This window comes from Oncorhynchus mykiss, chromosome 19, assembly GCF_057628025.1.
Source record: "Oncorhynchus mykiss isolate SJ-2025 chromosome 19, ASM5762802v1, whole genome shotgun sequence".
NCBI classification, from domain to species: Eukaryota; Metazoa; Chordata; class Actinopteri; order Salmoniformes; family Salmonidae; genus Oncorhynchus; species Oncorhynchus mykiss.
In genome coordinates this window covers 15,500,813-15,512,145 of record NC_143040.1, presented here as the reverse complement: position 1 = coordinate 15,512,145, position 11,333 = coordinate 15,500,813, and the positions used below count along the sequence as shown (strand labels likewise).

The following is an 11,333-nucleotide window of genomic DNA, read 5'->3' as shown; positions in this document are numbered from 1 at the left end:
CTACAAAGTATTGACTTAGGGGTGTGAATACTTATGTAAAATCTATATTATATTTCATTTTCAATACATTTGCAAACATTTCTAAAAATATGGGGTATTTTGTATAAATATAACAATATATTTACTGCATTTTAAATTTAGTCTGTAACACAACAACATTTCTGCTGTAGTCCAACCTGGTCCCACTTTCTGAAGGCACTGTATGTTAAACATGAATGCTCTAATTGTAAGTCTGCTAAATGACTAAAATGGAAATGTAATAGAAATTAATGGTAAATAATGTATTGTGTAACTTTGGAGTCACTTTTATTGTAAATAAGAATAGAATTCCATGATTAAAGACAATCATGAATTAATTGTGAATAATGATGAGTGAGGAAGTTACAGAGGTATAAATATCATATCAAATGCATATCAAATGCTAACCTCCCCTATTATTGGTAATGGTGAAAGGTTAGCATGTCTTAGGGGTATGATATAAAATGCTAACCTCCACTATTATTGGTAATGGTGAGAGGTTAGCATGTCTTGGGGGTATGATATAAAATGCTAACCTCCACTATTATTGGTAATGGTGAGAGTTTAGCATGTCTTAGGGGTATGATCCTCTGTAACTTTCTCACTCAACATTATTTACCATTCATTAAATTAAAGGTGACATTCTGTACAATCACCACATATGAAACATTTGATCTCCAATCCAAAACGCTGGCGTATAGAGCCAAATGAAAAGTTGTAGCTTCACTGTCCAAATAAATACGTAAGGGAGTGTACGTGAGATAAGAAAAGACAGTATGTCACGTCACACCGCCTTTAATAGTGACAGGTCACAATGGTACAGTAAGGGTGTGGCGTCATTGTAAACATCGTTGATATTAAGCATCTCAATCACATCACGATAAAGGGAAGGAGTTCCCATAGGTTGTTTGGTGACCCGTTACTCTACTCACAGAACCAAGGTCACATCCGTAGCCCAGCATTTTCATATCTGTATTTATTCAAATGGATACAACTGGAGAGTAACTTCAAAAGATACTCATAGCATCTCTGAATCTTTATGTGACATTCCTCCTCCAGACCTGATTGGGTGTTAGAAGGCTCCATTACAGCTGCTTCCCTTTGTCACGTTTCCTGTTAGGACCGGCCTGAATCCCAGACCATAAATCTTCCTGAGTTAAAGAGTTACAACGGTCAACAGAATCATCTTAAATGGGATTTTCTTACATTTGCTTGTCTTTATTAATATTGCAGGTCTTCCGGTGTGACCATGCTGAATAAGGATTTCAAACCAAACCAAATAGAAGGGATGTTATATCCTCTAAATAATCACACTCTCTATCCACCACATCTACATGTGTACTACATTTAGTGTGTATACTTTATACGCTTTATACATTAGGTGAAGTAGTCAAATCAAGGGCAGGTATTTATGACATAAGCTACTGAAAGAATGTTCATGCTAGTGTTGAAGAGCAGCATGATTGAAGTTGGGCTGAATGCTGCACCTGTTGAGGCAGGTCTGAGGGTGTTGGGGCTGGGTCTTGTTCTGCCCATGTTGAGGCTGGGCCTGGTTCTTCCCATGTTGAGGCTGGGCTGGGTGTGTTGATGTTGGGCCCAGTGCTGCCCCTGATGTGGCTGGGCTCGGGGTTGTTGATGTTGGGCCAAGTGCTACCCATTTTGAGGCAGGTGTGTGAGGGTTGAGGCTGGGCTGGGGGTTTTGAGACAGGGCCTGGTACTATCCCTGTTGAGGCTGGGCTGGGGGTTTTGAGACTGGGCCAAGTGCTACCCCTTTCGAGGCAGGTGAGAGTGTTTGGAGGTTGGTCCAGGTGCTGCCCCTGTTTAGTCTGGGGCTGATGCTGGTGGCCCTGTTAGGCCCTGTGTGCTGGGGCCTCCCGCTCTATTGCCCTGTAGGGTGAAAGGAACCGTACACATAAATAGCAACACAAGAATATAGATAGCGAGAGTAAACAGTACCTGAACATATAGAAGAGCATGTAGGCACTCCGGGCTCTGGTCCTCAGCACAGTGGCTTCATTGGACACTGACACCTGGCTGTCGTTACAGCAGAACCAGTTTCCACTGGCATGCAATATGTCACTAATGTAGTGCCCTGTGGAACAAGGAAGACAAACTAGAGGTCAAGGGTCAGGCTAGGGTGGGTAATAGAGTGTTTCGTAACAGTTAAACAGGTCATTTGGGAGGTATTTTATCTGTTACATGTGTCAAGATTTGAAATCAGAGATAAACAAATACACATGACATTAAATTAGGCATGCCTCTCCATTCTTTTCAATTAAATTGAGCAAACTCTAAACATATTGCAGTGCTTGTTGGGATGACACTTCACTCTGAAGCCTGCAGCCTTGCTAGCTTGGCCGAAATGGCTGTTGGAGAGTCTAATTATCCCCTAAAACAGGGTTCCACAAATGGCAGCCCGCGGGACAAATTTGGTCCAAGGGTGATTTTATTTGGCCCCCTATGTTTTCTGTCCAAATAAAACGTAATTGTTAAAAGACTGTAAAAACACCAGCAAATCAGCTCCAAGTGATTTTCATTTTGGAAATCTGTTTCAAAGTATTCCCACGCACAATAAAGAGATACATGTGGTTGTACACAAATGTAAGCAAGGTTTGAAATGAGTCAAATATTATATCTGTTTGGCCTTCCTACGGTATATTTGCAGTCTACAAATTATTTGTAATTTTGTTCCACACCCCTGCCCATCTGGCTAAGAAAAAAAATGGACCCGAGGCTGAAACTAGTTGATGATCCCTGGCCTTCACCCTCAATAATTTTCACTCCCTCAGCTTTGGGATGCTTGTGTATACGGCAGAGGCACACGTGAACATGCAAATTGAGATCCAAGGAGAAGGGAGTGATTTGGAATTCAGCTGATGTCATATGTATTGTGCATCTGCATGTGTGTGTTTGATGGTATTTACTTACCGGAGTTTGCGGAGCCTCCCAAATGAGAGACTACGCCAGTCAGCTGGTAGTAACCATTCACTGACTGTACTGGCTTCTGCTTCTGTAAGAAAACACATGTGATCATATGATTCTCATTTCCTCTACAGTCCACCACACTGTCTACAGTCTACTACAGTACTAGTCTACTACAGGTCTACTACATCGTGTACTCCTCATAACTATCTCAGTGTTCTGTCATAACTTATTTTTCACTGGTTTCACTCTCTCTCTCTCTCTTCTCACCACTGAGGCTGTCAGCAACACTTTCCCTGGTTCCTGCTCCTTTGAATCTGAGGGTTCAAATATACATATAAGGAGCTGTGAAAACGTGGTCACTTGTCTGAATTGCTCTGGACTAAAACAGCTCCCATACATCACTAAAGATGTCTGAGAAACATTTTATATGGCAGCTTCCAGATTCTCTGTCAGCAGGACCGTTTTGGGAGTGGGTGGTTTGTGTGGTGTTGGAGCAAAAATAGTGTTATGGTGCCATGACCTACCTGAACAGCAGAGGGCGCTGTCTTTGGCCTCTCCAGGTGGGCTGGAGACTTGGCTGGCGAGGGTCTGGGGGATGGACCCCTGGATGCTGGGGGCCTGGTTGGTGAGGGCCTGTGGGCTGGCACTGTGCAGGTGTGGCACCATGTCCCCACAGAGGGTGGAGAGCCTCAGCTCCGAAGGAAACAAAAGAGGAGCCTCCAGCTTCTCCAACCCCCAAGGTCCTCCAAACCTCTTCAGATGCAGAACCAGCACACTGCCCAGAAAGAGAGAGGAAGAGAAATGAACAGACAGACAATGAAACCAGTCAACAAAATAACAGATGAGTGAAATTTGTTTGGCGGTGCTCACCTCTAAGTCCTACAACCTGCTCAGGAAGGTAACTACTCCTAAATGCTCAGGACATTAAACACTGCTAGTACTATGAGAGGTTATAAAGGGACAACTCACAGAGGCAGTGAGTGGAACTGCTCCACCTTTGAGGCGTGGAGGCCTTTACAGCCCTCACATGTGAATTCAACCTGTTCACTCTGGTTAGAAACAAAATCATTACATAATGAATGATACCACTACAATAATAAGATAGCGTATTCTGAGGCAGTGGGCAGCTTGCCCTGGGTGTTAGTCTCTACATGCAGGGCTGAGCCCTAAGTGCTGACTTTGAAAGTGAGTGCTAGGCTGTTCAGCAAGGTGCGCTCAGGGCTGATGTCCAATGAGAGGTGGTTGTAGTCCTCTCTGGTGGACGACTCGCGCCCACAGCTTCAGAAGCAGGACAAAGAGAAGAAAAATGCATCAAGTCTGTTTCTGTTTCAGGTCTCTACAATGTTTCTGTTATGCCATGTGTTTTGTAATATTAATATATACTGTATATATATATATATATATATATATAGAAAGATCCTGTTCTCAGAAGATACATTACAACCAATGGGATCTCTTACCTGGTACATTTGCGCACCGACACAAGCTGGAACTCTTGTGTCATGCCCTCCTCCTTCAGCTGGCACAGCATATTGACGAGTAACTCGTGTGCGTCCTATGATGAGGAAGAGAAAGAAACACATCAAGATAAAAGCAAATTAAAAAGAGAAAATGAACCCTTGCAAGAAGAGCACTCGTACACAAGAGAGTAGTGCCTCAGTTACCTGTTGCGTGTCCCCCAGGTACTTCAAATCGTATCCCGACAAGGAGTACTTGACCTTCCACATGAGGTCTGCTTTTGAGGCCTGGTTTGCCACACTGTCAGGTAGACCTGAACGGTGCACATCAGACAGACACCTGTAGGGGAGACAGAGAGTAAGTTAGCAGCCTACTGGATGTTGTCAACCTACTGGCTTATGCCTGAAGAGGCAGATGAGTATATACAAATATGTTTTATCTAGTGGCACACCATCATTAGAAATGTTTCATTCGATTTGATGCAATTTCACCTTTGAGGACGGACAATGAAGCCAAGCAACAAAAATGTGTTGTTTATTCTCCTAAGATATTTGGTTTGGATACTGCTCTCAATTCTAGAGCATTTAAAAATCTACCAAATTTCCCACGGTAAGGTGGAATGTTCAGTCAATGAGCATTATGGGTAATGTAGTCATTCTACACTTTCCAAATTGGCCTACAAAATGCCAACATCATAATCAGTGTGTCATTGTTGTTCCTCTTGGTTATGAAGATTCCAAAAACAAAAAGAAACTGGAAAATAAACCATAAATACAATACACAGCAAAATATGAAGTGGTTAAGGTTAGGAAAAGGGTTAGGATTAGTGAAAGTGCTATCTTAACCTGCTACGACAATCCCTTTCTGTAGAAGTGGCGTGAAAAGAGTGTCCCTTCTTTAATTTATGACCACAATTAATGGGTGTGTGGGGTGAGTGTCTGCTTTTGAGCCTTCCCTTACCTGAGCAGGTTGGAGAAGGGGGAGGAGCTCCAGAGTTGTTCCTGGTGCAGGATTTCCTTTGAGAAGGAAGGCAGGACCAGGAGGCACTGCAGGGTGGCGTTAAGGAAGCAAGTGTTGCCAATGTTAGGCAACCTGTGAAGAAGAATCAGTCATCAGTACACACATAGAGATTAATCATAACCTTCACATCTCTATAAAGTGATGATAATGGCAGGGGATAAGGGATACATTATATTTAACACAAAGAAGTGGATGTCCTTTAGACCGAGATTGACATAATTCATGGGTTTATAAATATCTAATAAAATGGACATGCTAGATAGTAAGCCTTATCCCCATAGTATATCAGACACTGATCTCTAAACAATAAAGAACGTATATTCAATGCATTTGCAGTGTGTTGTGGTTTACCCAAGAAGTTCCATGTTGACCAGTTCCCCCCGTTCTCCTCTGGCCCCGTGGGTCTCTTCTGACCCTCTGGTGGCTGAGCTGGCCCTGGGAAGAGTCATGCTTCTGGTGGCTGAGCTGGCCCTGGGAAGAGTCATGCTTCTGGTGGCTGAGACTGGTCTCTGGGGCATTGGACTAGAGTGTTCCTGAAGAGACAGAGGTCTGGAGGAAGGAGAGAAACTGGTCTAACGCCTCCAACACATAGATATTATCACTCTACACAGTCTCTCTATTAAATACTGTACTGTACTATAAACACAGTCTGAGTAGTTATGCATGTACTGCTGTCCATATAAATGCAGTGTACCAAGTAGACCAGGCCAATAGGTTAGTACTCTCTTTATCCACTAGATGTAGACAGAAGAGGCTAAAACTACAGTTTCAGGAAAATAACTTTCTGGGACTGTGTTTACCAAGTGTCTCAGAGGAGGAGTCTGATCTAGGACCAGTTTTGCATTTTAGATCATAGATCAATGAATCAGATTATTATGGACAGAGAGGACCTGATCCTAGATTAGCACTCATGCTGTTGATTAACACTGGCCCTGGTCTGGTAGCACTAAACCCAACTCTCCAAAGAGACTCTAGGATGGCACTGTACTTTATGTTTGGATTACCTGACTGTTGTGCCCTCCTGACTGGTGTCTCCATGACGGTCCAGAGGGTTGGTAGGAGAGGGAGAACTAGGCTGGGACACCACTGGAGAGAATTTAACTGGGGAAGGGTTTTTGGCAGGTGACCGGGGTACAGAGGGTTGTTCAGCAGGAGAGCAAGGCTGAGAGGAACATTTAACAGGAGAGGGAGGTGGATGGAGGGAGGAGAGTTGGTCAGAGGGTGAGGGGTCAGAGGTAGTGGAGCCATTCCATTCAGAACGGTCAGATGGAATTGGAGAGGGGGATGAAGTGCCCCTCTCCTTCTTCTTTCTTGTCTTCTGCTCCACATCAACTGAATTTGCTTTCTGACGTTTTTTCTGTTGACAAGAAAATGTGATAGTGCTAAATACTTTCCCCCCCAGATCCCCAGCCAATGGAAGAGGGGGGTCATAAGAGTAGGAAGAGGTAGGCCTAAATGGAGAATCATAGGTATCTATCCTAAACCTCAAATAACACAGTATAGACAGGTTACATTGAGTGACATTTGCAATAGCCGAACTTCATGTACATTTCATGTACACTTTTTACGTATTTGTCAATCAGAATGTCATTTTACTTTTATTCTTCCCACTAGGTTAAAGAGAAAAATACTACTCCAGAATTATAGTAGTTGTTAATTGATTAAATGACCTGATTTCATACCTTTTTGCACCAGCAGAAACAAGCCATGTCGATAACCAATGAAGACTGATACATTTCCACATTAACCCATTGTTCAAATTGGCTTTAAGACCATTGTGATGTCATCGGTCATGTATGACACCACCACCTGGCAACCCAATCTATAACATTTTAAAATATATTGAACAATGAACAAATCTGTTTTACTGAAGAGCAAAGTTATGCAGTATACATACAATATTGTAGATAATATGCTCCATTGTATTCTTGTTTCTTTTTACATTCATTTTTTGTATGTTGTTTCATTATATGTACGACCACAATGAAGGCATTTTAAGTGCCTTCATCTTCATAGTTTTTTGATAGCTTCCACGTTGTTTTTGGTTTGGTTATCGGTTTATTTAAACGCTAACTGCTTTTTCTCTTATTCACCAGCAGATGGACAAAGTGTTGGGTTAAAAGAATGTGAACAGGTGGTAGAGATTTAGCCTAAACCTCAAACAACAATCCAGATTGGTTAGGGACAGTTTTCAGTATTCAATCTTGCCCTGAGGGCAGCTCTCAAGGACATAATGAATGTGATTGGTTCAATTAAAGCTCAATGGTCAGTGGGCAGAGCTTACAGTGCCCAGTGCGTGTTAAATACACTTGCTAGGTGATAAATTGGTGTTGAATGGAAGGCATAACACAAGGTTGCTGGCATGAATTTTGTTTACTAACCTCACTCCAACCCCTAAACAATTCTTCTTACCTAAACTTACCCCAACCCTAGCTATAGTCCCAGGTCTGTTTAGTGCTGTCTTGTCAACTCCTACTAGCTAGAGTCCCAGGTCTGTTTAGTGCTGTCTTGCCAACTCCTACTAGCTAGAGTCCCAGGTCTGTTTAGTGCTGTCTTGCCAACTCCTACAGTGGCTCTTCCTTAAAAAGTTGCATCATATTGCAGCACAACTTGCGGGCTACCGTAGAATTCTATGTCACATTATTTATTATTTAAGTGTTAGACATTGTTGCCATTAACGCTCGTTAGAGCTAGTTTGACCACCAGAGAGCATCTTTGAGAAACATTTAACCGTTTTTAATATGAAACTAATTGTCGGATAACAGATCTGCTCTCGGAAATCATTTACACACGTTACTGTGTGTGTGTTTCGATTCTCTCTTGCACAAACACACACATACACGCTCACCCTCTATAACCACTCTTTATATTTACAGTGGTGATGGACAGCTGGAGGCATTTCGTTGTGAATTCTGAAAACAAGCCAACCTAACTCAGAAATACATTTCACTGGTTGCCATGGTGAATAATCCAATAATAATTGGTTGGACACATGAAAGGAAACAAAGAGTTTACCGGAAACTCAAAATGAAAATACTTGCAGATTAATTCAGATCAACAATTTTCAATAGTAGATCTAATTACATTTAGAGGATTCTAAATTAATATCTAATGGGCTTTTATACAATGATAATGCAGGGATAATAATACATTCATATATTTGTAGGGGTTGGGCAAATCTGGTTTTAGAGTACTTAAGCATTGAATACATTGAAGTTTCTCTGACTGCCTGCAACATCTACAGTGGTACAATATAAATATACTTTTTGAATTACTTTTAAAAAATGTACATGTTTATTAAGTTGTCTTGCTTTTCTCAGAGCAGGACAAAACGGTGCTGAAATAGTTGACCATACGCAGGTAGGCTTTTGCTTCAAATCCTATTGTAACAATTGGATGACATTGGGAGTTTCAGTAAGCAACAATTTGTTGCCTTCATTAGCCTACTTTATTCTTAAAATAACTCCAGCACATAAAAGAGAAAGGAGCATTAATTAATTAAACAATAAAGTGATTTAATTCACAAATGCATTTGACTGTACTTAATATTGGAAATCAACCAGAAACACATCATGGTAGAAACATGTTATTGATTATTTTTATTTTTTTACTATTTCAAAATGCACACGTTTAATAAGCTACTGTGCAGTCTGACAAGTAAACATAGCCCACAGTACATAGTAAACATAGCCCACAGTACATAGTAAACATAGCCCACAGTACATAGTAAACATAGCCCACAGTACATGTCAGGTGCGTGAATGAGGACCCAAAAGCGAATTAACAAAACAGAGTTTCTTTAATGACGAAACACACGTAGGCTCAGATGGACAGGCAGATTCCGACAGGACAGGACAAGGTTAGATGAACAGGCAGATTCCGACAGGACAGGACAAGGTTGCAGCAAACACGACGATAGTCTGGTTCAGGCATGAGTAACACAAACGAGAATCCGACAAAGACAGAAGCAGAAACAGAGAGAGATATAGAGACCTAATCAGAGGGAAAAAGGGAACAGGTGGGAAAAGGGGTGAACGAGGTAGTTAGAGAAGACAAGGAACAGCTGGGGGAAAGAGGGGAAGAAAAGGTAACCTAATACGACCAGCAGAGGGAGACAGGGTGAAGAGAAAGAACAGGAACAGGACACAACATGACAATACATGACAGTACCCCCCCACTCACCGAGCGCCTCCTGGCGCACTCGAGGAGGAAACCTGGCGGCAACGGAGGAAATCATCGATCAGCGAACGGTCCAGCACGTCCCGAGAGGGAACCCAACTCCTTTCCTCAGGACCGTACCCCTCCCAATCCACTAGGTACTGGTGACCACGGCCCCGAGGACGCATGTCCAAAATCTTACGGACCCTGTAGATAGGTGCGCCCTCGACAAGGATGGGGGGGGGGGGGAAGACGAGCGGGGGCGCGAAGAACGGGCTTAACACAGGAGACATGGAAGACCGGGTGGACGCGACGAAGATATCGCGGAAGAAGAAGTCGCACTGCGACAGGATTAATGATCTGAGAAATACGGAACGGACCAATGAACCGCGGGGTCAACTTGCGAGAAGCTGTCTTAAGGGGAAGGTTCTGAGTGGAGAGCCAAACTCTCTGACCGCGACAATATCTAGGACTCTTAGTTCTACGCTTATTAGCAGCTCTCACAGTCTGCGCCCTATAACGGCAAAGTGCAGACCTGACCCTCTTCCAGGTGCGCTCGCAACGTTGGACAAAAGCCTGAGCGGAGGGGACGCTGGACTCGGCGAACTGAGATGAGAACAGCGGAGGCTGGTACCCGAGGCTACTCTGAAAAGGAGATAGCCCGGTCGCAGACGAAGGAAGCGAGTTGTGGGCGTATTCTGCCCAGGGGAGCTGTTCTGACCAAGACGCAGGGTTGCGAAAAGAAAGACTGCGTAAGATGCGACCAATAGTCTGATTGGCCCGTTCTGCTTGACCGTTAGACTGGGGGTGAAAGCCGGAAGAGAGACTGACGGAAGCCCCAATCAAACGGCAAAACTCCCTCCAAAATTGAGACGTGAATTGCGGACCTCTGTCCGAAACGACGTCTGACGGAAGGCCATGAATTCTGAAAACATTCTCGATGATGATTTGTGCCGTCTCTTTAGCAGAAGGAAGCTTAGCAAGGGGAATAAAATGAGCCGCCTTAGAGAACCTATCGACAACCGTAAGAATAACAGTCTTCCCCGCTGACGAAGGCAGTCCGGTGACAAAATCTAAGGCGATGTGAGACCACGGTCGAGAGGGAATGGGAAGCGGCCTGAGACGGCCGGCAGGAGGGGAGTTACCGGACTTAGTCTGCGCGCAGACCGAACAAGCAGCCACGAAACGACGCGTGTCATGCTCCCGGGTGGGCCACCAAAAACGCTGGCGAATGGAAGCAAGCGTACCCCGAACGCCAGGGTGGCCGGCTAACTTGGCAGAGTGAGCCCACTGAAGAACGGCCAGACGAGTAGGAACGGGAACGAAAAGAAGGTTCCTAGGACAAGCGCGCGGCGACGGAGTGTGAGTGAGTGCTTGCTTTACCTGCCTCTCAATTCCCCAGACAGTCAACCCGACAACACGCCCCTCAGGGAGAATCCCCTCGGGGTCAGTGGAGGCTACTGAAGAACTGAAGATACGAGATAAAGCATCAGGCTTGGTGTTCTTAGAGCCCGGACGATAAGAAATCACGAACTCGAAACGAGTGAAAAACAGCACCCAGCGCGCCTGACGCGCATTAAGTCGTTTGGCAGAACGGATGTACTCAAGGTTCCTATGGTCGGTCCAAACGACAAAAGGAACGGTCGCCCCCTCCAACCACTGTCGCCATTCGCCTAGGGCTAAGCGGATGGCGAGCAGTTCGCGGTTTCCCACATCATAGTTACGTTCCGACGGCGACAGGCGATGAGAAAAAT

The 11,333-nt window shown here is 44.0% G+C and overlaps 1 protein-coding gene and 1 long non-coding RNA gene across 2 annotated transcripts; both read right to left on the bottom strand.

Annotated features, from left to right (window-relative positions):
- Positions 1–971: 971 nt before the first annotated feature.
- On the bottom strand, positions 972–3,746 carry LOC149975097 (uncharacterized). Its single transcript, XR_016488793.1, has 3 exons — positions 3,468–3,746; positions 2,947–3,028; positions 972–2,110 (listed from the first exon to the last, which is right to left on the bottom strand). It is a non-coding gene; the product is annotated as an uncharacterized LOC149975097 (long non-coding RNA).
- A 363-nt stretch (positions 3,747–4,109) lies between these two features.
- On the bottom strand, positions 4,110–6,774 carry LOC149975096 (ubiquitin carboxyl-terminal hydrolase 37-like). The gene is made up of 6 exons (XM_090211827.1): positions 6,426–6,774; positions 5,773–5,970; positions 5,362–5,493; positions 4,608–4,740; positions 4,404–4,498; positions 4,110–4,221 (listed from the first exon to the last, which is right to left on the bottom strand). The coding sequence occupies exons 2-6, from the start codon at positions 5,937–5,939 to the stop codon at positions 4,110–4,112; spliced, it is 639 nt and encodes a 212-aa protein (XP_090067953.1). The 5' UTR covers positions 5,940–5,970; positions 6,426–6,774.
- Between the last annotated feature and the right edge of the window lie 4,559 nt (positions 6,775–11,333).

What these genes read in the sequence shown, in the direction of transcription:
- LOC149975096 (XM_090211827.1), bottom strand. Translation starts at nt 5,939, where the DNA reads ATGCCCCAGAGACCAGTCTCAGCCACCAGAAGCATGACTCTTCCCAGG. An exon ending in CCCTTCTCCAACCTGCTCAG is followed by an intron (nt 4,741 to 5,361) that starts GTAAGGGAAGGC and finishes TCTCCCCTACAG; the next exon opens with GTGTCTGTCTGATGTGCACC. An exon ending in ACCTGGGGGACACGCAACAG is followed by an intron (nt 4,499 to 4,607) that starts GTAACTGAGGCA and finishes TCCTCATCATAG; the next exon opens with GACGCACACGAGTTACTCGT.